This window comes from Lontra canadensis, unplaced genomic scaffold (assembly GCF_010015895.1).
Source record: "Lontra canadensis isolate GAN:19392208 unplaced genomic scaffold, GSC_riverotter_1.0 scaffold30, whole genome shotgun sequence".
Classification (NCBI taxonomy): Eukaryota; Metazoa; Chordata; class Mammalia; order Carnivora; family Mustelidae; genus Lontra; species Lontra canadensis.
In genome coordinates, this window is record NW_022631024.1 from 15,935,575 (window position 1) to 15,961,734 (window position 26,160).

General features: G+C 44.6%; 1 protein-coding gene across 2 annotated transcripts in view; it reads left to right on the top strand.

Moving 5' to 3' along the window:
* Window positions 1–26,160, top strand: part of ABL1 (ABL proto-oncogene 1, non-receptor tyrosine kinase) — a 130,255-nt gene that overhangs the window by 71,512 nt on the left and 32,583 nt on the right. Inside the window, exon 1 of one of the 2 annotated variants that reach the window (XM_032866098.1) lies at window positions 13,643–13,809. The exons of the other annotated variant lie outside the window; for it this stretch is intronic. Coding sequence (XP_032721989.1) covers window positions 13,731–13,809 — 79 coding nt within the window. The 5' untranslated portion in view covers window positions 13,643–13,730. Of the gene's footprint in view, window positions 1–13,642; window positions 13,810–26,160 lie in introns of those variants that run through there. 2 annotated transcript variants of the gene reach the window in all.

Consider the following 26,160-nt stretch of genomic DNA (forward strand, 5'->3'; position numbering starts at 1 on the left):
TGATGGACATTTGCTTCAGTGAAGATGTGTGTGTGTGCGTACACTCATACACAGTTGTGTATGTATGTGTAGGTAAGTCTGTAGAGTTAAATCCCCAAAATAGAATTGCTGATAAATATATTTGCAATTTTGATAGATACCGAATATTGTCGAATTTCCTCTCTGGGGCTTTTGGAGAACTGGGAATCAGATATGCAAATTCTAGACAGAGTTAAGAGATAGCATTCCGTTCATGATGTGCAACTATAGGACAAAGTTAAAGATAGTTTTGTCACCTATATAGTGAAAAGCTGAGGAATTAAGTGGTACCGTCAGTCCTTAGGAGATCATGTACGAGAGACTGATAAGCCCCACACTTCTTGTCTTTATACAACTCACTGGCAGGAAGTTGAATACCAGGTCTCTGGACTCTTTTTTTTTTTTTTTAAATAAGGCTTTTTGGCTTGCTTGCTCTGAAGGTATTAAACTAGGAATTGATCCCAGGCAGCCAGAGCTCATTGTCCATATTCTTTTTTTTTTTTTTTTAAAGATTTTATTTATTTATTTGACAGAGAGAGAGAGACATCACAAGTACACAGAGAGTCAGGCAGAGAAGAAGGTGGTGTGAGGGGGGAGCAGGCTCCCCGCCGAGCAGAGAGCCCGATGCGGGGCTCGATCCCAGGACCCTGAGATCATGACCTGAGCTGAAGGCAGAGGCCTAACCCACTGAGCCACCCAGGCGCCCCTGATTGTCCATATTCTTGATGTGGCTTGCCCAATACTTGCCCCTCAGCCCCCTGGGGCCCAAAGGCTCCTAAATCCATTTGTGAAGATTGATTGGTTTTAGGCAAAGACTTCATAAAGGGAAGCCAGTCTTTAGGTACAGTGCGGGCATTTGTAAGGTAGCAGACTGATCTTCCCAGTCAAGAAAATTTCTGGTCATTTTTTTAAAGCCCTCAATAAGAAGAAAGAAAAATTTACCTTGGACCTTGAATCAGGTCACGGATTGAGAGCCTTTAAAGACTGTAATGGCTATGTGGTTCAGCCTCCATTTTACAGGTGAGTGAGGCTCAGAGTGGGCAAGTGCTTCTCTGGACCTCATATAACCCCTTGGGACTCAGGTCTCTGCTCCCCTGCACGGCTTCTCCCCAGCACCCAGCCATGGCATCCCCCCAGCACCTCCTCCCCATTACCTCTCCTCCATGGCCACCTGCACTCTCCCATCCAGGTGCCGGGAGGTTTGTGTTGGTGAAACACAAGCCTTTCATGCATGGATTTCCACCCCCTTGAAGTGACAGTGCATAAAGGTACTTATAGCTGTTGGCACTTCTGATTGGTGTCCCACTTTGGGTCCTGTGGGGCAGAAGGAACAGAGAGGCAAAGCAATGAAGAGTGCAGATGGCAGTGCTCACACGGTGCGGACTGTGTGTTCCAGAGCAGTGGTCTTTTTAGGTTCATAGGGTAGAACCCGGCGGCCAAACCTGTTGCATTTCTAATCCTTTGTCTCATCCTTTGTGTGACATCCAGTTAGGGAAGAGAGTCAAAATCATAGAACACATCCTTTTTTGTTAATAGTATTTTTTGAGGTACAATTTATATGCCATAAAATTTACCATTTTAGCATACAATTCAGTGATTTCCAGTAAATTTACAGTGTGCAACCATACTGCAGTCCAATTCTAGAACATTTCCATCATGCCAAAAGATTCCTTGTGCCACCTTATAGTCGATCCCACCCCCCAGCCAGGCAACCACTAACCGACTCTCCATCTCCATAGACTGTCCTTGTGTGCACATGTCCTATAAATGGGACCATGTGCTATAATGTCTTTGTGGTGGGGTTCTCCCACTTCACAGCATGTATTTGAGGCAGTATATTGCAACACAGAACAGCACATATTCCTTTTTACTGTAGCGTATTCCTCTAGTCTTTGGACACACATTTTGTTCATCCATCCACCAACTGAAGGGCATTTGCGTGGTTTCCAGTTCTCGGCCATGAAGACTAAAGATGCTGTGAACACTCAGGGACAGGCTTTTGTGTGGATATGTGTCTTCAGTTCTCGAAGGGAGATTCTTAGGAGTAGAACTGCTGGGTCTTGTAAAGTAAGTTTGTGTTGAACTTCTTAAGAAACTGCCAAGCTCTTCCCTAGAGCAGCCCTGTGGTTCTACATTCCCACCCGCAGTGTACGAGGGCTCTGGTTTCTCCACATCCTCACCAATACTTGGTTTTGTCTGTCTGATTTTAGTGTATCTCTTTGTGGTTTTAGTTTCCATTTCTTGAATGACCAGTGATACCGAGCATCTTTTTTTTTTTTTAAGATTTTATTTATTTGACAGAGATCACAAGTAGGTAGAGAGGGAGGCAGAGAGAGAGAGGGGTGAGCAGGCGCCCCATCAAGCAGAGAGCCTGATGTGGGGCTTGATCCCAGGACCCAGAGATCACGACCTGAGCCGAAGGCAGAGGCTTAACCCACTGAGCCCCCCCAGGCGCCCCAATACCGAGCATCTTTTCATGTGCTTATTGGCCATTTGTATTCTTCCGTGACATCAATTAAAAATCCTCTTTTTTATTTGGTTGGTATACTGTCTTATTATTTAGTGATGGGAGTCTCTGTATTCTGGATACAAGGTCTTTATCAGCTATATGGTAAACGGAGGAACTTTTTAATCTTCCTTACCAGAGATTATGGAAAGGTGGGGGACCGCTAGCTGTACTAATAATTAACATGTGATATTTGAGTGCTCAGTATGAGCTGGACACGGAGCTGCGTGTTTTATGTCAATTATTTAAGTAAGACACGTTCTCATTTTCTGAAGGTTGTGAGACTGTTTCTAATGCTTGCTTTCCAGTTAACAGTTTTTGATAGATAAAGAAAAGAAATAATTGATTTAGAAATGCTTAATCTCTAGGAGTTAAAACTGGTATTTTAATATTACGACAAAGACTACGTGACTGTTCTAACAGATGCAGAATACCGGCAGCTTTAGACAAAGCTGGTGTTTATCTCCCTCCTCTGCAACAGGCTGATGTAGCAGTCCCAGCTACTGGGTCTACTACTACTACCAGCCCCGCTATATGGGTCAGACACCTTCATCTTGTTACTCTTTAAAATGTGGATTCTTCCTCAGTTCCAAATGGCCACTCCAACTGTCCTGTTCTTGTGCAGGGAGTGGTAGAAAGGGGGGCTGCCCATTCCTTTTAAGAAAGAGGCATGTAGGGGCGCCTGGGTGGCTCAGTGAGTTAAAGCCTCTGCCTTTGGCTCGGGTCATGATCTCAGGGTCCTGGGATCGAGCCCCACATTGGGCTCTCCACTCAGCGGGGAGCCTGCTTCCTCCTTTCTTTCTGCCTTCCTCTCTGCCTACTTGTGATCTCTGCCTGTCAAATAAATAAATTAAAGAAAAGAAAGAAAGAAAGGAAGAGGCATGTATTATTTCTGCTCACGTACGTTTGGTTAAAACTGACTGACATGATAATGCTGAGGTACAAGAGAGACTAGGAAATGTAGTCTTTACTATGGGGCCATGTGTCCATCACAACTAAGGTTAAGGTCTAAAACTTAAGGTTAGAGGGTAAGAGAGGAGAACAGAAGTTAGGGACCATTGTTGGCTCGGGGGTTCCTGTAACTAGTCTGTGTGGGATTCCCATTCGCTTTTCCTCAGAGAAAGTCTAGCTGATAGGTATAGTTATTGGCCTAAACCTTATTCAGGAGTTAACTTTTACTATTGTTTTATAATTGCATCAGAATGCTCTTCCTGCTGAAATCGTCAGAAATATGAATTATTATGGCTTAGGAACTGTGAAAATTAACTTAGCGGTTAAATCCGATTTTGGAGTTGCTTTATTGAACGTAGAGCTTGTGCACCGGCTGGTCGATAGGGTGGCAGACAGGTGGTTTCTGCCAATGGACTTGGGAAGCAGAACTCTTTGTCATTTTCTTTTTCAAGTGACTCTTTCCTCCTGACATCACCACAGGGCCACTTCACCAGTCAAGTCGCTTCTCCAGTGTTACCTGTCACCGTTCTTCTCTGGTTAATATGTAGCTTTGGATGAATGCACGGGATGTGACGCTGTAGGGGGAAGAAGCAGCACCATTTCATTGGGAGATGCCGTTGCTTCTCGAAGGACAACAGTGCTTTCTAACAAGTGTAGGGAGAAAGCTTCCGGAGCCGTTAGTCCTCTGTGTGGGACAACACACATTGCTGCCGCGTGTTTTGAAGAAACAAATGTAAAACTCCCCCAGTGTTTCGTTTCCAGGTTTTCTTTTTTTCTTTCTTTTTTTTTTTTTCCACTAACAATTACCGAGAAATTTGCCTTTCCCGGGCGCAGCTCTAGGCTGCTGAGAGGGTCTTAATGCTGAAGGAGCCCATACTTGCATAGCCCACGTCAGCTGCCCCAGAGATAACGGGGACAGACTCCGGCCCTTCTGCAAACCTCCTGACCCCTGCAGGGCCTTGCCCTGTGGGGAGGTTCAGACGACGTGTTTTCCTCCCCTACTGGCCTTTCTCTCTACACTCCCTCCCGCTGCCTGCCTCCCCCGGCCCCCAAGTAACGTGATCTCCCAGGCCTGCTCACTGCTGGCCAGATTCTTTCAGTCCTAGAGAAAGAGGGGAAAATTAACCGCTGGTTTCCCAGGTCAAAGTGAGCAGAGCTATGAAAGCCAAAAGCAGCATCTGGAAGTAAAAGCTGTTTTGCTTATAAATAGCCAGTGCTGGGTGTTTTTGTTCCTTATTTGTTCCTTTATCAGTGTTTCTGCCTAAGTGCGCTTCAGGGTACCTTACTCTCCAGATGATAGTCTGAAGCATTTTGATTGTTGCAACATTGCTATTGTTTTATTTGTTTTATAGATATTTGAATCTTTATTCAATATTCAGATTAAAGGCACACAAACAAGAGTTTTACGGATTTAAAATAAAATTCTTTGGCATTCCTTTTGTAAGTTAACCAAAGTAAAGGAATAGAGACAATTCATGAAAATGTTTGAAACTTCTTTGAATTGAATTCAAGCATTTAGTGTTTAATATGAATTATCCCAAACTATTTTTTGTTTAATTGTATATCTGTTTCTAACTTAACTTGTAAGTGGATTCAGCTGGGTTTAAGACAGGATTTGGGTGTATCTTCACCAGCAGCAGTATTATGATTTGAGACCTGTAGTGTGCCACAAATTGTAAAATAGTTTTGCAGCCTGGTGTCCTGAAACTGGTCTGTCAGTTCTTGATTATGGGTACCTACCTAGTGGGGGGTGATGTAATGGAAAACAGTCTAACAAGGGAGTTTGGAGATCTGGGTTCTTTTCCTGGCTCTGCCATACCTTGCTCTGAGACCCTGTGCAAGTTATTTAATCTGTTGGTGCCTCAGTTGTCTCATCTATAAAATGGGCGAAATAGATTCTGATGAAAGATGATTAAAGATGGAAGACCTCCTTTTATCTCCATTTGCTCTACTGAAATAATAAAAAGGTATTTTTTCTAAGTGAGAATTCATAAGGGCAAAAGGATAAGAGGATAAGAAAGGTGAACACATTTTTGAAAATGGAAGGCAGTCAAAAGCAAAATGAAGCCTAACCTCTTCTGAGAGAGACACTAGACATGAGCCAGTGTGTGCTTGTAAGGTCCTGAGAAGAAAATGGACATTAGAGGCGTTAGTACTACAGAAAGCAGGGAGTGGTGAGGCCTGTAACTGAATTGAGGGGATCGATTGAAAGTCGTAAAAGGAGTGTTTAGGTTCACGCTGCTCCCCAACTCCGTACAGCAGATGAGCACCTCCTCTTTCCTCCTGTTCGAGGCTGGAAGTGTTATATTGACAAAGTGCTCTACGGAGGCTCTCACTCAGGGGCGTTCCCCCCACCATGGATACAAATAAGCCAAGGGGCTGAAAACAGTGGAATGAGCAAAAGAAGAATTTTTTCTTTTAGGATTTTATTTGTTTATTTGACAGACAGAGAGAGAGAGAGAGAATGAACGATAGGAAGAGTCAGAGGGAGAGAGGGAGAAGCAGACTCAGAGGGAGAGAAAGAGAAATAGACTCCTTACGGAGCTGGAAGCCTGATGAGGGTGGGGGTTTAGACCTGAGCTAAAGGCAGACGTTAACCAACTGAGCCACCCAGGCGCCCTGAGTTGTTTTGTTTTGTTTTGTTTTAAAGTAAGCTCTGCACTCAGCAGAGGGCTTGAACTCACCCCAAGATCAAGAGTCAAGTGTGCTCTACCTACTGAGCCAGCCAGGTGCCCTGAGCAGATTTTTTTTTAAAGACTGCCTACTGAATAGTGAGATTCTCCACCCTCTTCTAATAATTGTCAGCCAGGGCCCTAACAGAAAGGAGCTGCAAAATTTCTTTTCTGGGAAAAACAAACAAACAAACATACAAAAGTGAATGGCCCTAGAAAAAGCCCTACAGAGACCAACATTTGGGGATTCTCTTGATGGAAAAGTGAGCTCACCACCTTCCCTTACTGAAGTCCACCAGTTGTTGTGCCTCTCCATGTAGTTCCTCATTTATTTATGATGAATGGACAAGCAGATTTCTCTAAACATTAGAGAAGAGTCTCCAGCTGATAAAAGGTAAAACATTTGCAGGAAAAAAAAAAAAACTTGGTTGAAATAAAGACAATACAGAAAACAGAAGAAAAGTCCAGAAGAATTAGTCTTTGCTGTGCTCAGAGAGACATATTGCAAACATCAAGCAAGTGTTAATAAAAATAATCACAATAATAGAATAATAGGAACATCAGAATAATAATGAGCTCTTTAATATTGAGAACATTATAGCCAAATTTTAAAATTCAGCAGAAGACTCAGAATACACCTTATTGCAGGAAGCAGTACATAAAGAAAAGACATGACAGTGAGAGAGATTGAATAAGAAAATTGGAAGCTCAGTCCCAGGGCTTCAGTATCCATCCGATAGGAATTCTAGAAGGAGAGAGCCAAAAGAAAATAGAGGAAAACTGAGGAGATAGCATCAGGGAAAACCTCAGTGTTCTCCAGAGCTAAATGACTTAAATCTTTGAATTGGTTTAGTTCCTGAGTGCCAACATGATAAAAGACTCATTCCCAGCTGTGTCCTTGTGAAATTTCAGAACACCAGGGGTATTAGAAGATACTCCAAAGCTTCCAAAGAGAAAAACAGCTTCATATATAAAGGATCAAGAATCAGAGTGGAATTGCATTTCTAAACAATACTAGAAACTAGAAGCTAGTGAAGAAACATCTTCAAAATTAACTGGGAAAAATTAATTTTAACCTAGAATTCTATATACCCACCCAAACTGTCAGAGTAGGATAAAAGAAAGGCATTTTTTGGAATGTACCCTCCCTCCCCTCTTTTTTTCAGGAAGCCACTGGACAATGTATTCCAGCAAAATGAGGATGGAAGTCAGTAAATAGAACTGAGGGGGCACCTGGGTGGCTCAGCTGGTTGAGCATATGACTCTTGGTTTTAGCTTAGGTCATGATGTCGGGGTCATAGGATCGAACCCCACATTGGGCTCCATGCTTAGCACATAGTCTGCTTGTCCCTCTTCCTTTCCTTCTCCCCCCTTGCATGCTCTCTCTCTCTCTCCCCCAAATAAATGAATAAATAAAATATTTTAAAAAATAAAAATAAATAGAACTGGGAATGTTTTAAGTGTTTTAGTATTTGGAAAAAATACTACTAGGTGTTTGACGGATCTTTGAAATATTTGGGGGGTAATAATAATAGATGTGTAGAAGATTAACCAAATGAAAAAAATCAAGGCAATTAGTATCTCTAAGATAAGTAAAGGAAACATGCATAGTATATTATTGCCAGAACAGTGAACAATATTTACATAATCACAGCAATGTAAACACTGACCATTGACTTAACCCAAAATTATGATTTTACTGTTTAGGGAGGTTGGGTACTACTGTAATAAGTTAATATATAATGTGGAAAGCTGACAAATCCAGAAACAACAACATGAGGATATTAATTAGAAATCTGCAGGAGGCTGCCTGCCTCAAGAGCTGGAGGCTCAGGGATGGCGTCAGGGGATTGCTGTGTTTATTACAAAACTTGAGTACTATTTGATTTTTAACCTTGTTATAAGACAAAAATTAAAATTAATAAAGAGTAAAACGGGCATACCAGTAATAAATTAGCTTCCTCTTAGAGAAAAGTTAGTTTAATAGTTATATTTGACTTGTTAATTTTAAACATGTAGTAGAGTCTTACTATAATGAGATTTTTCTAGAAAGTAGTTTTACTGGAAGACAGTTCAGGTTTGGCCTCCAGCTGAGAATTGTGTCTCTGGAAGTACTAAGGGAACTAACAAAACAATGTTACCTGAAAGACAGTCCTGTGTGCTGCTAGCTCGTCAAGTCCTGGTCCTGAAACAGTCCCCCATTAAAGATGTGGGGTGTGGAATTTGTGATTTGCCACCAAGCTGTGGTTGCAGTCCCTGGCTGCACGATGAAAGGTGGGACTCCATGACATTTCGATCGTAGTTGCTAGTCCTACTCCATAGCTAGTGATTCTTTCCCCTAATAAAATAAATGGATTCCTTGTCCCTTGGAAAACCTCCAGACTACTTTCACTCCCTCAGACTGTGCTTTCTGGAATCATTTTCACATATCACATTTGTTAATTTTAGCTCTTGACTTAGTCCCAGTAAGACTTAGGCAGGAACCCACGCCATCATCTGATCTGGTAAGAGGGCTCTTTTGGAAACAACCATAGCTACTGTTTATGGAGCCCCTTCCATATGTTGTCCCTAATCTTCATAACCCTGTGAGAGAGCGCCTCCCCCCAGTGTGACAGCTGAGACAGTGGAAGCTCTGGGATTTGAAGTCACTTGCCCAGGCCACCACAGCAGGTGGCAGAGGTGGACTTGAGAGCCAGGCTACGAGACGTAGCTCACCCAGCCTCCGCGGCGGGGCCTCCCCCAGTCCAGAGTCAGCAGGCCTTTGTGACACTCAAGCCCCAGGTCATTCGATCTTCCCGAAAACTTACGAGACAAAGAGATACGTGAGTGTCCTTATACAGTGGCCAGAATGGATGTGACTGGTAGGCTCTTCTGAGCCTCCTTCCCTTCATTTGGACACACACTGGACACGCAGAGCCAGAAAACCCAGCGGGCGGGCTGTCACTGGAGAGTGTATGCAGAGTCAGAGCAAGTGGGGTTTTTGGCAGGTGCACATGAAACAGCGTGTACGTGCCTCAAGATGTTTGCTTTCCATACTCTCCACCCCAGAATTATTGACTGGGGTGGAAATAGTGGAGGGGTCAGTCACATTTGGGATCATTTGGTCCTGGGGGGGTCCCAAACCAGGCCACATGGCAGGCTTCCTGCCTCTGTCCCTTAACCCACTTCAGTTCCCCTTTTTAAATAGGACTGAACTCCAAACTTTTTAAAAAAAATTGTCTTTAGCCTAAAATCTTAAGAGAAGCATCCTCTTTTGGTAACTTGTTCTAGAATTAAACATACTGCCTTTAGGGGCACACCTAGGTGGCTCAGTTAAGCTTTCGGCTTAGGTCAGGATCCCAGGGTCCTGGGATTGAGCCCATTGTGGGGCTCCCTGCTCCGTGGGGAGTCTGCTTCACCCTCTCCCTCTGCCTTTTCCCTGCTCGTGCTTGCTCACTCTCTCTCTCAAATAAATAAAATCTTTAAAAATATATAAAGAAAAAATTGCCTTTAAAGGAAAAAATTTTAGAATACCCATTCCTGTTTGTCCTATTCCTGGTGAAAATAAGAAGCAACTCTTCTCGCTTCTAAAACATGTGGTTTTCAACCTTAGGTATACACACAGATCCTCTGGGGAACTTGTTAAGATGGAGCCCATTCCATGTATTCTGATTCTAAAGGCTAGAATAGAAACCAGGAGTCTGCATTTTATTTTATTTCTTTATTTCTGGGTAAAGATTTATGTATTTATTTATTTGAGAGAGAGAGAGAGCGGGCGCTCATGCCTGTGTGAGCTCGGGGAGGGGCAGAGTGGAAGGGAGAGGGAGAGAATCCCAAGCAGGCTCCAGCCCAGTGGGGAGCCTGAAGCGGGGGCTCAATTCCATGACCCTGAAATCATGACTGAGCTGAAACCAAGAGTCAGACACTTAACTGACTAAGCCACCCAGGCACCCCCAAGAGTGTGCCTTTTAAGAGAGTGTCCCAGGTGATTCAAAATAGGTTATCCACAGGGGCACCTGTGAGGTCCAGCCCCATCTCTGGCTCCATGCTCTGCATGGAGTCTGCTTAGGGTTCTTTCTCTCCCTCTGCCCTTTCCCCCACTCACGTGTGCGCTTGCTCTCTCGCCTCCCTCCCCTCAAACAAGTAGATAAAATTTTTTCTAAAAAGTCCGTGAACTATACTTTCAGAAATATGGCTCAGATCACATGCTTTAATTAAGGCCCTAAATTCATTCTTTCTGAATACATTTTAAAATATTTTTAAATAGTTCTAATTCTCTGGATTGTTTTCTCTTAAAATATTTTTCCCAACAGTTAATGATTTTTATTTCATCCTCTAGCTTTGCTAATATTGTCTTTCCACTTAAATTGAAAATTATGTGCCATTTTGGAAAGGTCAGGGGCTTTGGACCATACTGCTTTCAGGCTGTGTGAACTTAAAACTCTCTCCCCGCCCCCTCAAGTTTCCTTACCTGTGAAATGGAATTGTTGTGACCTTGTGCCTGGCACATATCAGGTGCATATTAAACATCTGTTTCTTTCCCAAACTGAGTGCAACAGAACAAACAAGTTAGTTCACAGTCTTTTTCATTTCTTTGCTTGTTTAAGTTAATGCCTTAATGCCTTTGCTTGTTTAAGTTAAGTTAAAAGGCCCAAGAAAGGGGCAGCTTTCTTGGGCCTTTTTTCATTCTAGCAAAAAGATTGAGGCTCTCCTTTATTTACTTTTAACAATGCTTTTTGTATCTTGCAAATGAGTTTCAAAACCATCAAAAGCTGGATCTGGAAAGAACAGTTTGATACGGTACTGTACAGTTTGGCAAAATTTTCAGTATTCATTGTTGCTAATTCCGTGTTTTGCCAGGCCTGTTGGTGCATGGTTTTGTAACTAAAATTTAAAAGATTTGGACACAGTTTATAAGCATTACTCATTTTAAGAGGACTTAAGAGGATAAAGTCATTATAGATTCAAGAAGAGAATATTAGTAATAGTCATTAGCTTTTTAAAATAAACTTATATCCAATATAAAGTCCAGGGCATGCAAACAAATATCTGGGCCTGTATTAACTGATAATATCCAAGGATATGGTTAGAACCAGAAAAATCCCTATTAGTATATAATTCTTGGCATTAAACTGCCAATTTAGATATAGTTCTTTACATCTGGAGTGCTGTATCAATGATGGACTTTATTGTAGTTTGGTCCAAAGCCCTTGAGCTTTCCGGAATGGCACCAAAACAGATATACTGTATTTTTCAGTTTGTATTGGTGGCACCCTTTGAATTTTATTTTTGGCTTTACACGTGGAGTTTGAAAGTTTTTAAGACAACACTAAACAAGTCAGCAGTCCCTACCTGCAGGCTCTCTAGCAGAATGACAGTGCATCCCAGAACCTGGATAGCATCCACAGTTGGTGCACTTGTCACTTTGTGTCTCCACGTGGTGGGAACTGCGTCCCTACTTCCTGGACCGCACCTTCTTAGGGGCTCATGAGCCCTGAGCTGGTACCACAGCACTAGCCATACCTAGGTCCACTCAGCTGCAGGACAGACACCTTTTGTACATTGATCAGAATTTGGTAGGACACCCTCGAAGAGCTGAGGATGCCATGGCTGAGAGCCCCTGTGATGTACACGTCCCATCCAGTCCAATTGTGAATTTTTATGTGCTGTATTTGGCAGAACTATATGAAGATCTTGTTACTTAGCCACTCCAAGATACCCAGATTTCTGTTGTTACAGGACAGGCTGGGAGGTATACACACGAGTCCAGCTTTGCCTTCCGGGGGTGACCACTCGCAGACAGGGTCTCTTAACCAACCCTTCCTCTGAAATACATGATGTTAGCTATTTAACTGAAGATACGAAAATCCAAGGTTTTATTTATTTAATTATTTATAAAGATTTTATTTATTTATTTGACAGAGAGAGACAGCAAGAGAGGGAACGTAAGCAGGGGGAGTGGGAGACGGAGAAGCAGGGAGCCCGATGCAGGGCTCCATCACAGGACCCTGGGATCATGACCCTAGCTGAAGGCAGACGCTTAACAACTGAGCTACCCAGGCATCCCCAGAAATCCTAGGTTTTAATCTACTTGGAACTTATTATTGATGGGACGGGCTGTGTCATCCACTGGTCAGGAGCCTGATCCTTGGAACTGGGCAAAGCAGGGTTGGTTTCCAACTAAGGTGCTTTGGGCAGGTCGCGTGACTTCTCTGTCAGGTTTTTACCTGAAGAATTGGGATACTGATTCTCTTTCCCTCACAGGATCATTGTGCAAATGCGGTGTTGCAGTGAATGGAACATGTTTCTCATAAGTGTCTGACACACAGTAAGGTCTCAGTACCTATTCTCTCTCATTATAGGTGTGTTCTAAGATGTGAGCTACAGTAATTTTTCTGTTGTGGTTATCTGACACTCTTTGTTAAATAAATATTTATTAAATAAGTTCCTTTTCTTATTGTTATTGAAATATATCTGATTTTTATTAAATAATTTGGAGTGATTGGGTTCCCTGTTATTTCCCACCGATCTAGATTTCTGGCTTTATGCCAAGTAATACACTATTGTGATTATTGTAATTTTATGTATAATAATGTATATTGTCAGTCCTAACCAGAGTTCTAAAGATTTCAGCCCTATACAGCAATGAAATGGGTTTTAAATAATAGTACCCATGGCATTTACCAAACAAGGAAAAAAGTTTCCTCGTGAAGAAAATAAGGCAAAGCAGGGACGTGGGCCCTGCCTCTGATGGGTTCTTGTTGTGAAAGCTGGATTGCCTTTACTTATAATCAGAAATTATGTTTGAATTTGAACTTACTTCTTCCATTTCCAGCCACCTCCTTGTATGAATGTATGATTTGACAAAGGTCTTGCATACCTTGGGTGGTTGTCATGTGGGTATACACCCACTGAGTTAGCCTTAATCACTGTAAACTCAGTGAACTTAAATGAAACCAGTATTGTTAACTGCAAAGGAATTTGCATTATTCACCAACATTTTGGGGACGCAGCGTTTGCCAGAGCCCCGGGCACCAGCGTTGCTCCGCTCTAAGTAGTGCAGGTTGGGGGCATCTCGCCAGAGGGATCCTCGAGGTTCCAAAGGTGGTGCTGAGCAGGCCTGCGCTCCCGGCAGCCCGAGTAGCCCCGGGTCTTTCTTGGGACGTTAGGACTTAGCAACGTTGAGAACCACTCGACGCTGCACCTCAAAACAGCCCCCCTATTGACTTAGAAGCCGGCCCCGAGTTGGTTTGGGAACCCCGCAGAGGGCCAGGGCCGGGGTGGGCCTGCGATCGCCGGGAAGAGCGGGGCGGCCGCCTGGTTGGCGCGGCGCGGAGAGGGTTAAGGCGGCGGCGGCGGCGGCGGCGGCGGCGGGGGCGGGCCTCGAGGGCCCGACTCCGGGCCCTTTGTTAACTGGCGCGTCCGGAGCGGAGACCGAGACGCAGCCGCCGCGGCCATGGGCGGGCGCGCGGGGCGTTGGCGAGGCGGCGTGGCGGGGCCGCCGGGGCGCGGAAGGGCGCGCGGGGCCAGCCGGGCGCGCCGGGCCTGAGCGCGCGGCGCAGCGAGCCGGGCGGTGCCGGCCGCCAGGCCGCCGGCACGGGAAAATGTTGGAGATCTGCTTGAAGTTGGTGGGCTGCAAATCCAAGAAGGGTCTCTCTTCGTCCTCCAGCTGTTACCTGGAAGGTAAGCGCCGGCCGGCGCCGAGCGGGTCCGGGAGGCCGCGGGGCACGGGCCGGGCCTTCCCGGGCCGCACCCGCCCGCGCGCGCTCCCTCCTCTCCCTCCTCCGCCCTCCCTTCCCTTTCCCTTTCTCTCCCTCCCTCTCTCGCTCTTTCTCTGTCTTTCCTGCGACCGCGCCTGGGCGCTGCGGGCCGAGCGGGAGGGTGCGGGGCTCCCGTCCTCGCGCCCTAACCCCGGGAGAGCCCACGCCGGGACCGGGATGGCGATGTCGCCGGGCCCCCAGCCGCGCGGCTCTCCCCGAGAAAGTTTGAGAAAGCGAACTCTAGAGGCCCGAACGGCCTTGTGAGCCCTCGCTGTGGAATTTCTACCGTTAATTGGGAATTATGTGTCAAAAAAAGGTCTACCCGTGTTTGTGAAACATGTGATTTTCATTAAGGATCGTGTACAAAGGAACACGGCTCTACCATTTATGGATACGAAATTTCAAACGATCTTTCTACCCCACACCCCACGCTCACAACCCCAACCCAGTGTTATCTGCAGACCACGAAGAGGTCTTAGGAATTCTCCCTTTTCGGGTTGGCGGGGAGGAAGCGAAATTGCGGATTTTGGGAAGGCGTTGTGAATGAGTCCAGAGTACTTGGCGGGGGGGAGGGGGAAGCTCATGTTATGTTCCCTCCATGAAGCGCAGAGCCAGGGCATCTTACTTTTGCCTTCTTTCCATTCTGCTTTCCTTCTCTCACCCGTGTGTTCTTCTTTCCTGTTGTCTTACCTTTTCTGTGCCCGTTAAAACGGGTGGGGGGGAATGAAGTGGGGATGGTGCTCGGTTGTTTGCATTTTGTTGCTTCCAGGGGAGGAAATCGATCTGACTTAGGGACTGATCATCCCAGACATAATCTTGCTGGCCTTTTTCTGTCCTTTTCACTTAGGACTTAAAATAGGAATAGAAACGTAAATCTCATTTTAGAACAAGTAGAATTTTTGCTATAGTGCCATGAAGTTGTAATGTTTTACTTTTTAAAATGAAAGAGAAATAAAGGAAGGCCTTGTAAATGGTCTAAGCTCCCTTTCTTACAACTTTTTTTTATATATATATACCCGACAACCCTCACCGGGCACCTTTTTTTTTTTTCTGACTTGAGGGCCTGCCTGGAGTCACATAAGCAACTTAAACCTTAAGCACTGTTGAGGTAGGTGAAACCTCTTTGCCCTTGCTGCACAGTATGTGTACACCCATCCGTCCCCTTCCCTGTTTGGGATTTGGGGCTTTGGAGCAGGCTCACAAGATCCAGCATTTGGAGGGAGGAGATGGTTTATTTGTCCCTAAAAGTTGGCATCCAAAGCAGCCAAAATCATCTTCAGTAATCCGCCATTTATTTTCCAAGTTGCTCAAAATTCTGAACACATTCTCATTTACATCTGTGTCGAGTTAGTGTTAGGCTTTATCATCTCCATTTTGCAGATGGACCGCCTCGCGGCGGAGTAGAAGAACGGACTTTTGTAATTGCAGCGCTGGAGGAAAGTTTAGGTCACAGCAGAGCTGTGATACTGTTTTGTTTTTTGGGGTTAACTGGAGATTTAGTGTGTACCTGGCTGTTGTAATTATTGGGGTTTGGGGAGGGTTATCTAATCCTCAATGTCTTAATCCGTTCTGTCTTGAAATAATGCAGCCTCCCAAGTCTCAGAAAAACCCAGCTGTGGTACCACAGCTGCCTTGGGTTAAGGTGGCATCTAGGAAGGAATCACTGTAGGAATTCTCTCTCCTTACTGATTTTCCCTTACTTTGCTGGTGTATTTAATTGGAGAAAGTAAATGGAATTACTGTTTTTTAAGTGGAGAGAATTTAACTGACCTCAGTGATGGTTTCTTGAAGACTGGACGTGCTGTTAGTCTCTCGGGAAGAACAGTTGCCAACATCTGGATAAGTAATCCAGCCTTTCCGTTTTTACTGACATCCTAAATCAATCAATCAGTGTTTATTGACACCCACTCAGGGCTCAGGCAGCTCAGGTCACAGAGAATTGAATATGGTCAAGTTTTCCATTCTGTCAAAGAGGGTTCAGCCCTAAATGCAACTTGATCACTCATCTACTTGCTACCCAGGCCTGGCTGTCAAAGAAACAATTAAATGCTTATTGTATGCCAAACTGTGTTTGGGCATTCTGTCTTAGATTTAGGGTGCTTATTTCTCATGATGGCCTTGTGGTTATTTCTTCTTTATAGATGAAGAATCTGATTCACCAGAAGATTAGGAAACTTGCCTGAGGTCCCAGAGCTACCAAGTGGTGGTGACGGCATTTGAACCCATGCTGTCTGGCTCCAAAGAGCCCAGTTTTAGCTCTTCTGTGCTTTATTAACTGTGACTGTGACCTTTGGCACTCTCCGTGGATGTTAAAATAGTATCTTTAAGAAACACTCGAATGCCTGAAATAGGTTATTCTTTCTTTCCTAGAAAATTAATACTGATAAAAATGATTATCTTTACCAATAGAAGTAAAGATTTTAAGTGTATTTTGAAATAGCTGTACATGATAATTTCTAAAAGGGTATTTTGTGAAAAGTAATTGTGTCTCCTATCCAGTTTCCCTATACCCAGAGGCAATCACTCAGTTTCTCGTGTATCCTTCTGGGAATGTCCTATGCATATAATAAGTATTTATAGCATTTGAGTTTTGTGTTCCACCTCTGTGAAAAGGTATGTTTATAGCAGCATCTTTCATCATGACCACATCTAGCTTTACAACCTTAGGTCTACTTCAAACACTGAATTTTCTGGTTATTTCTTCCTCATAGAGATGTGGAAGAAAACATGAACACCAGCGATTTGAATCTGCTTTTTTTCCAGTTTTCTTTGTTCGTGTTTGTATTTGCGTACGTTGTGCATGACTTTTGTACATGGATATGCTAGTTGTGTAATGTGGAATCGAAATTTAATGTCTTGTGAAATGAACTCTTCTTGAACTTTGTGAATTTATTTTAAGGGCCTGCTTTTAAATGCTTCTTTTCAGCAGTTAACTTTCTGGCGAATGCTTTATGTGGTGCCAGCCACACAGACAAACTGTTCAGAACTTCTGCTTCAGAGAAGCTCATGCTCTTTTTCTAAATACTCTCTCCTGAGGTCATCACAGGCTTCTCTTGTTTAGAAACAAAGAAAATGTGAGGCTTTTTCAGGAGCCTAATAGAGCGCCAGCCAGTCCACTCGTTCGAGGTTACATTCACGCTGTCGGGCGCTTCTGATGTGTTGGGCCTCGGCCCTGAGCACTTCACACACATCCTTACTTCGCTCTCCCACCAGCGCTACGAGGTTTCTAGAGGAGAGGAGAAGGGCCCCAGTTCACTCTGGCTGGGACTACTTCTGAATCCAGAGTCGGGAGATCCCAATTTTTGTCTGACCTCTCAGCTTTTCTGCTTCCTTACTTACCTCTAACACAGAAAGACCAAACATCCTCTGTCCAGCCCAGCTTAGAGGATTGTCTTGAAGATCTGGGAGAGGATTCCAGTGAAGCTTTTGAAACCAATAAAATGCTAAGTATTTGTATTTATACGGACATGCAGTTTCTTTGAGATGTCCCTGAGTCCAGATTGTTCTATGGTAAGGGCATTGCAGAAGTCCCGGTCTCAGGTGGGGCACATGGCTGCAGAGCCGGGAGCCTGGGCCTGGTTTCGAGCCGGGCTTGCCTGCCGATCTGAGGCATGCATGCAGCTTTCGGAGCCTCGGTGTTCTCTTCTCTCAAATACAACTCGCGGGAGTCCCTACCTTGTTGAGTTGGGAGATTTGCACGAGAGATTTTGTTTAAATTGTTCAGCATAGAGCCTCGCAAAGAGCAAGATATTATAGCACATTAACTGTTATTTTAAACAAATATTTAGCTAAAATGCTGGCATTGCCAGTTTCTCCATTGCCTGAAGTCATGATAGAATAATAAGCTGAGTCTTGCCCATGGTTTTTCTTGTTAATAAAACTGTTTGTTTCAAGTGTGCTTTGGTGCATAGAATTAATACTTCCTATCATTGGTTTTAAGGAACGATATCTTCCCTTTCTCTAATCCCCCCCCCTCTCTGTTTTGATAAGTTTTATTTATTTACATCATGTTTACACCCAACATGGGGCTTGAACTCACAACCATGAGATCAAGAGTCACATATGCTCTTCTGACTGAGCCAGCAAGGCGTGCCTCCCTCTGATCCTTTCTTATGCCCGTGGCAAATGTTTTAATTGTGGAAGAAGAAATCCTGTTGGTTCAAGATTGCCATCTTACGCCCTCCAGAGGCAGTATTTCCGCAGCTCCAAATACTGAAAACTGAACATCTCATATTACTCATCATCTTGTTCAAAAATCATCATAATTTTGCCATTGTAATCACTGATTTACAATAGAAACAAGGAAAATTGTCTACAGATAAGCTTGAAAATATATAACAACATTGTACAACATGATGACTGTAGTTGATAGTACTGTATTGTAGATTTGAAAGTTTCTAAGAGAGGAGATCTTCAAACTTGTCATCGTGGGGAAGATTTGCAGCTGTGGTGATGGATGTTCACTTACTATGGTAACTGATCATTTCACATTATTGACATGTATCAAATTATTATGTTGTACACCTGAAATTTATACATTGTTTTATGTCAGTCATATCTCTATAAAACTTGAAAAGATGAAATAAAAAATATATACAACAGGGACGCCTGGGTGGCTCAGTTGGTTAAGCCGCTGCCTTCAGCTCAGGTCATGATCCCAGCGTCCTGGGATCGAGTCCCACATCGGGCTCCTTGCTCAGCAGAGAGCCTGCTTCTCTCTCTGTCTCTGCCTGCCACTCTGCCTGTGCTCGCTCTTGCACTCTCTCTCTCTCTCTCTGTGACAAATAAATAAATAAAATCTTTAAAAATATATATATATATATATATATACACAACAAAAACTAAAGATGAAATGGGATATTGGAAGAATTTAGCTTTTCCTGTGTAATAGTGGATCATAATTAAACACACTAAAAGATTTATAAAATAAATTTTTTTTTTTACTTTTTTAAATGGAAAATTCTAAGTCTGTAAGAAAAGCAGATACCCCATTAAACTCCTTGTACCCATACTCAGCTGGAACAATGACCAAATTATGCTCAATCTTAAATTGCCCTCAGTGCAACTGACAGAGAGTCACTCTCGATCTGAACGTCCTGAGTTCAAGCCTCAGAGAGGGCAGATTAAGTCACTTCTCATAGTCCGTGGGGCTCAAAGTTACATTTGTTAAAACAAAACAAAACAACACAAAGCACATTATGGCCGATCTTGTTTTCTTGCCTAGTGAAGTTACAGTTCCAAAGCTAATTACCGACATTTGAGAGGCTAACTTTGCCCTTGGATGATGAGAGTTTAATTCTCTGAAGTTGGCTTTCAGATCCTTCTTTCTTAGCCCACATCGTACGTACTTTCTTTTGCTGTCTTATTGGGTGGTGGTGACAGGGAAGACCAATGAATGAGACTGAGAGACATTTGGGAATTAAGGAGGAGAGGGAGGCAGAGAAAGGCTGAGACCAGAAAGAGTGAACACAGATGAGAAAGGCTGGGGGGACAGCGGCCTGAGGGAGGATGGCCAGAGGTCAGCAGAGGAAGAGACCCAGAGGGGAGAAAGGAAAAAAAGCCAGATTCTGAGACAGAAAGTAGAATGAGAGACTGAATGGGAGCCATGCAGACTGGTGGATGGGCTGGGGCACGGGGAGCTGAGGGAGAGGCAGAGGAGTAGCCTCACCTCTGCTCCCGTCGCCTCCTCTCCAGCAGTCATGAGAGCGCCTGCTTAGTAGGCTCCTGGGGCTCAGTGCAGACACTGTGCTTGGCATAGTCCTGGCACTCAGGAAGCCGCCGATCAGTACCATCCACTCTTCTTTCACACTTGGTTGCATAAACTTGAACCTCTTTGCTCTTAAATTCTCTTTAAAGACCTAATCCTTATCAATCTTACCAGTCCTCAAATATCATTAATAGCACTGTACACCATATATTTTGAAATTGATTTTAAAAGTGAGCCATGGATAGAATTAGTCATTGATTTTTGGAACTCATGCCTTTTTTTTGATCACATTCAATCACTGAGATTAGCAATAGGAATAATAATGGCCAACAAGACATTCTGGGGATATTACCTGCCGTCGGGTGGCCCTTTTTCTTCAGTGAGTCTGGTCTAAAATGACCCAGGAGTCCTTGAGGACCCTTTCAGGGAGCACAGGAAATGTGAAATGAATGCTTTCAAACCATCCCAGGCCTGGCAGGCAGAGGGGGAGGCTTTCAGTCTGCTGCAAATGGCCTGTGACAGAATAAAAATGCTTGTACGGTTAGCGGGCTCACTGCAGACAGTTGGAATCTGGGCCAGTGCAGGGACTCGGGGAACCGTTCCTCCCTCACAGACAGAACGTGCATGGAGGTGCTGTCTGCCTGTGCCGGGACTATAACAAATCCTGTTTCTTTCGAAAGCACAGAGAAATGGACTTTTATGTTGCACTTCGTTTTAGGATCTCAACCATGGTTTACATTCCATTTAAAAAAATCGCTGCATTTCTGAGATCTTCACAAAAGCTTCCCTGGTGACATGCCTTTAGTTTGCATCCTTCTGTCTTCCGTCATGACTTAATTTTTTACCGTGTTGCTGAACACAAGTGCCGGCTGTCCTACGCAGCGGCTGCCTGGAAGAAACACCCGCCGGTGCTGTGCACGCTGCCTTGCACAAGGCAGGGGGTGGAGACTGTGGTAGGAAAGCCGGGCTCTGGCCCGGAGTCCACGGTTTTGTGGGGACAGTAATAAATGAGGGAGTACCTGCCCCGCAGTGCAGGGCCCTGTGATCAGGTACCACACTTGACATTGGTGCAGAAATTGTGTGCATCCAATGTGCATGGAGTCCTCCTGACAGCCCGGCTAGGTAGATGCCACTGTTGCCCTGTTGTGCAATGGGGACACCGAGGCTGCTGATGTAATGACTCCAAGACATGGTGGACTAAGGTTTAAACAAGGCTTGTCCGCTCTGGAGCCCAGGCTTACAGATTCCCACCGATGAGGTGAGTGGAACTTATCCCACCGGGGGTGAGGCGGTAGGAAGGGGGAAGGACCAGTCAGGTTCAGTAGAGGTAGGCGAGGTAGGAGGTGTGGGAGTCGGCTGGGAAGGCATTCCAGGGAGAGTAAATGGCACTTGTCAGGGTGCACAGGAGACGAGGCAGCCACAGGGTTTATGTGGGGGAAGCCGCCAGAGGTATGGGGAGCTGGGGCTGTGGGAGGAGCTGGCCCTAGCTCAGCCCCTGAAGGGCTTTCTGTGCCCACTTCAGGAGCTCAGACTTCTGTAGCATGGGATGAAGGACAACCCCAGCCATCTTTTGAGAGTCTGTTACCTGCTAGGGGCGGGGTCTTCCGTGTTATCTGCAGACTGCCAGAGACCCTGGAAGACACTTGACCTCTCTCTTCCTTGTGTTGCCACAGGCGACCCTGTTGGCCAATAGTGGCCAACCAGTGACAGGCAGAGCCATCCTGGGCTTCCTCTTCTGCTTCTGCCAGCCGCCATCCCGTGGGATTTTAACTGGAGAGCTGCTTGGTCAGGCCTGCGTTTTAGAAAGACCCCTCTGGTGGCGCTGTGGAGGTGGAACGGAGCAGGGCAGGGTCGAAGAGGGGAGACCAGTCTGGGGTGTGGTGAGGCAGCTATAGGATGGGACTGATCAGGGAGATTTTGCAGGAAAAGTGGCCACAGTGTGGGCGTAAACTTAGCTGGGATGAGGTGGGGTCGGGGAGGTGTGACCATCGTTTTCAGAGTGGTTTGAGGGTGGTGGGGTGTTCTTTTTTGGGGTCTCTGTTATGCTCCATCTCCAGGAACTGTAGGCTTCTTTGAACAGAGTCTTAGAAAGTGATAGAGAATTTTTTTTATTTTTTACTTTTTGATAGAAGGAGTGGACTGTGTACCTTCAGAAAGGCATAGTACTTGGACTGCTGATAGAGACAGAGGTTAGCATGGAGAATTCTGTTTTCTAAACTTGACTGGCTTGGAACATTATAATGTAAACAGATTCCAGGGGAAATAGTTAAACCTTGGGCTAATTTAAATAACTTTACTTTTTACTCTTCAATTTTATAAAGGAGGTTTCTCTGGAAACCTATTTAACTTACTGCTTATAATGCCCATAAGTGGGAAGTGTGATAAAACTGCATTTATTTAAAAAGAAAGTTGCATAATTTGGACTTCTCACTGATTTATAGCAGCCTCTTGTCTAGGCCCCTGTTCCTGTCAGGTCACTGGGGTTTCTACTGAACCACATCTGTAGTGTAGGAGTTGTGAACCTGGAAGGCTCTTGGGGTTTAGCTGATAGAATACAGGGGCTCCGTGTCCTTGGATGGGGAAATATTAGAACTTTATTTCACCGACCTCTAACTGAAAATTAGTGTTTCATTTTTTTTAAAATGTAGGCAACAAAGCTCAGTAATATTAGAGGTACTTGTGACTTTGTCATTGGTACAACTCAGGTATTTCTATGTCATCTAACAGTTGTGATTCTTGCTTACACATACCACTACTTTGAAAAGACAGTAGTTACCCCTGGTTCTTTTTATTTAATGTGTTAATAAAGAAGCATATATTTAGGGCACCTGGGTGGCTCAGTCATTAAGCATCTGCCTTCAGAGCAGGTCGTGATCCTAGGGTCCTGGGATTGAGCCTCGCATCGGGCTCCCTGCTCGGTGGGAAGCCTGCTTCTCCCTCTCCCACTCCCCCTGCTTGTGTTCCCTCTCTCACTGTGTGTCTCTCTCTGCCAAATAAATAAATAAAATCTTTTTTTTTTTTAAAGAACCATATATTTAATGCATTAATAAGGAAGCGCTGTGTCACAAATAATTTTTTGGAAAGATTTTGAGGGCTAGTTCAGTACAGTTGTTCTCCTCTGCAGTCCTCTCTGTTCTGGGCGTTTGCAGACTTCTCAGGCATACCAGACCTCACCAGAGGGGCCACAGCCCAGCACAGATGAAGACCCCTCCCTTAGTAGCCTCAGTATGCTGGCTGGCCTTGGATGCCTGTCATAGTCCTGCTGTCCTTGCTAAGGATCTTGTTCAGGATCCACATCCTTCCTGATGCCAGTGAGCTGGTCCCTTCACAGCTCCTCGCCCTCAGTGTCTGTGTTCCTATAAATTAATCCACAGGGCAGCACCTCTTTTCTGTTTGACTTCCACTGTCGAGGCCGTGTTCGTTTTCATTAGCTGTGTTCTTCCCACAAGGAGCAGAGGCCATGTGGGGATTCTTCGCATCATTACCACCTCGCCTACCCCTGCTCCCCAGCAGATAACACAGCGTTTGAGGTGCTGGCGAAATTTGCTGAGTGTGAAGTTAAGGCCAAGGCTGTATTCAGCTAGGCTCGTTTTTTAAACGCTTTTAACTGCTCTGGGTGAGGGTGTAAATCACGAAATAAAGGACCATGTAGAATGTAGATAAAATGATTTTCATCGAGTTCAGATTGTGGGAAATAATACTTTTCCTCTAAGCTCATCTTATAAGAAGTTGTGTGAGACTGTTGTGTACTGACTTGAGAATAGTCCGAGCATGATCTCATCCGTTGGAACCGCGTCTGAAATAAAACATGAAGCCTTCCCTCTGTTTTGAGGGATCTGTTTTATAGATTTCTGAATTGCAGAGATGCCTGGAACTAGAGGGTAATAGTGAAAGGCCCACAAAGGAAATAAGAATAAAGCAACAAGGGTTTAAGTAATTGAAATCTAGCTAAAGTAAGGGGAATATTTATCATTCCCGACGCGCCCTGCCCTCTCCCCTCCCCGGCCGGCCGCGAAGGGCCATCCCTACAGTGTGGGCTGCTCTGTACTGGGAGGGGATGGGGGCAGGAGCACCTGCGGAAGGGGGGAAGCTTCCCAGTGCTATTTTTCCCGGAGGTGAAATCTCCCCTCCCCTTGGGACTATGAAGTAGCCTCAGGGCCCTGCAGTTCAAGGACGTTATACCTCTCTTTCTGTTGGCCCACAGAAGGGGCTCAGGGGCAGCCCCTGGAAGTCTAGATCAGACAGGCTGTGTCAGAGAATCTTTCGTGAACATTTCTGATCAGTGACACACAACTTTAAATTAAGAAAGGATTACTTTCATATAAAACTGTCTTTAAATTGTACCTTAAAGACCCAGGCCATTTTAGAGTACCATTGAAGTAGGTTCAACACACATGGGCCCAGTGAATTTGGTGGCATTATTTTTACTGGATTTTTAAACAGTTTTATATTCTCCTGGTTAAAGCCATAGCTTTTTGGAGGCTTTCTAATTTAATTTTATTTTTTTAGATTTTATTTATTTATTTGAGAGGGAGAGGGAGAAGCAGACTTCCTACTGAGCAGAAATCCCAACATGAGGCTGATGAGGGGCTCCATCCTGAGATCCTGACCTGAGCCTAAGCCAGGTGCTTAACCGACTGAGGCATCCCTGGAGGCTGTGTGTGTGTTTTAAAGCTATCCCCATTCTTGATACTCAGCTGGCTAATTAATAATGACTTTGCCTGAGTGTTATGGGTGAATGGAAGCCTTCTGATGAACGGTATAGTAAAATAATAACAAAGGGGTCTTAAAAGGGGTGAGAGGCACTTTTGAAGATACAAATCTTAAGTAAGACTTAAAGTATGACTCAGAAAGGATGAGGCAGAAAATGTTCACTAAAAAAGGTAAGAATAATAGCAGATGCTGAAATTTCTCTCCCAAGACTTAACAATAACCAAAAGATCCACTGGAAGAACAGAAGAGGGGAGCTGTTTGGGGGCCTCTCTTTTGAATGAAGCCTCGGGCCTTCTTCAGGGGTCTAACTTCCTGACCTCAGGCCTGGCAGAAAGTCCCCGCATAAAGCCGGGAAGGCTGAAGAACATTCTGCAGTACTGGCCTTGTAAGCTGTGATCATTTTTAAGGTTGATGAGCATAGTTCAATATGAAATGAAGCAAGGAACTTGGCATTTATACATTGTGAGTCAATTTTGACATCAGCCTGGACTGGGACTTGACTGGAAGGTTTTGGTGTTGGGCTGTGGCCACACTTCAGCATCTCGATCCAGAGGTATGCATGAGCAATACTTCCCTTTGGGCTTTGGCCATTAATTTGTGGAATGGAGCAAGAACTGGAGAGGAAAATCGAGAGACTGCCTTGGATTTCCTGACATCCTGTTGAATCAAAAAAGCAGTGGGAGGCCCTTTCCTTCCTGACAAAGGGCTCATCCCCTCTCATGAAATTCCCAGCAGCGGTCTCCATGTTAGGGACAGTCCCTCCTCATCCGACTTCAAATCCGCAGGCACCCCTGGGCCAGTGTCGGCCTTCTGCCTAGTCCAGGTGTTTTCCAGGCCACTTCCCCAGATTATGTAACTTTGATCAAATCCAGATGCTGCAGAATGTTTGATAGAAGAGGTCAAATGGCACTGGAGAAGAAAAGCATTTCTGTATTCATGACTTTGGTTTAATTTCCTGTGTGGGCTGGGTCTGCCAGAGTTGTGTGCTCATGGCCACGAGGTCGGGACTCCAGAGGGAAGCCCGCAAATGTTTTTTCAGGACAGCTCGAGGCTCCTACTCCCCCAGGGTTCTTTTTCACGTTAGATTATCAATTAGGGAAGTGTCAGCCGGCTCCTATTTGTGACGGCAGTTTCTCTATTTTTGTAATTGTTTTCTGAATTATAAAAACAGTCCCATATATTGTGAGAAGTAGGCCATAATATAGAAGAGAATAAAGGAGGGTTTTTAATGTTTGTGGTCCTACCACCCCGTGTTAATAAGTACTGTTCACATTTTGGTGCGGTTCCTTCTGTACTTTTTTCAGTTTTTTTGTTTTGTTTTGTTTTTAAGATTTTATTTATTTGACAGACAGAGATCACAAGTACGCAGAGAGGCAGGCAGAGAGAGAGGAGGAAGCAGGCTCCCCGCTGAGCAGAGAGCCCCATGTGGGGCTCGATCCCAGGATCCTGGGATCATGACCTGAGTCGAAGGCAGAGGCTTTAACCCACTGAGCCACCCAGGCGCCCCAATAAATGAAATCTTTGGAAAAATATTTTGAATGGCTTATGAATATATTCTGTATTACAGATGGACCACAAGCTGACTTACCTTCTGCTGATATTTTGTATTTTTCTAATTCTGTGCTATTTAAAAATCAGTATATAGGAGCGCCTGGGTGGCTCAGTGGGTTAAAGCCTCTGCCTTCGGCTCACGTCATGATCCCAGATTCCTGGGATCGAGCCCCGCATCGGGCTCTCTGCTCCGAGGGGAGCCTGCTTCCTCCTCTCTGTCTGCCTGCCTCTTTGCCTACTTGTGATCTCTGTCTGTCAAATAAATAAATAAAATCTTAAAAAAAAAATCAGTATATAGAAATA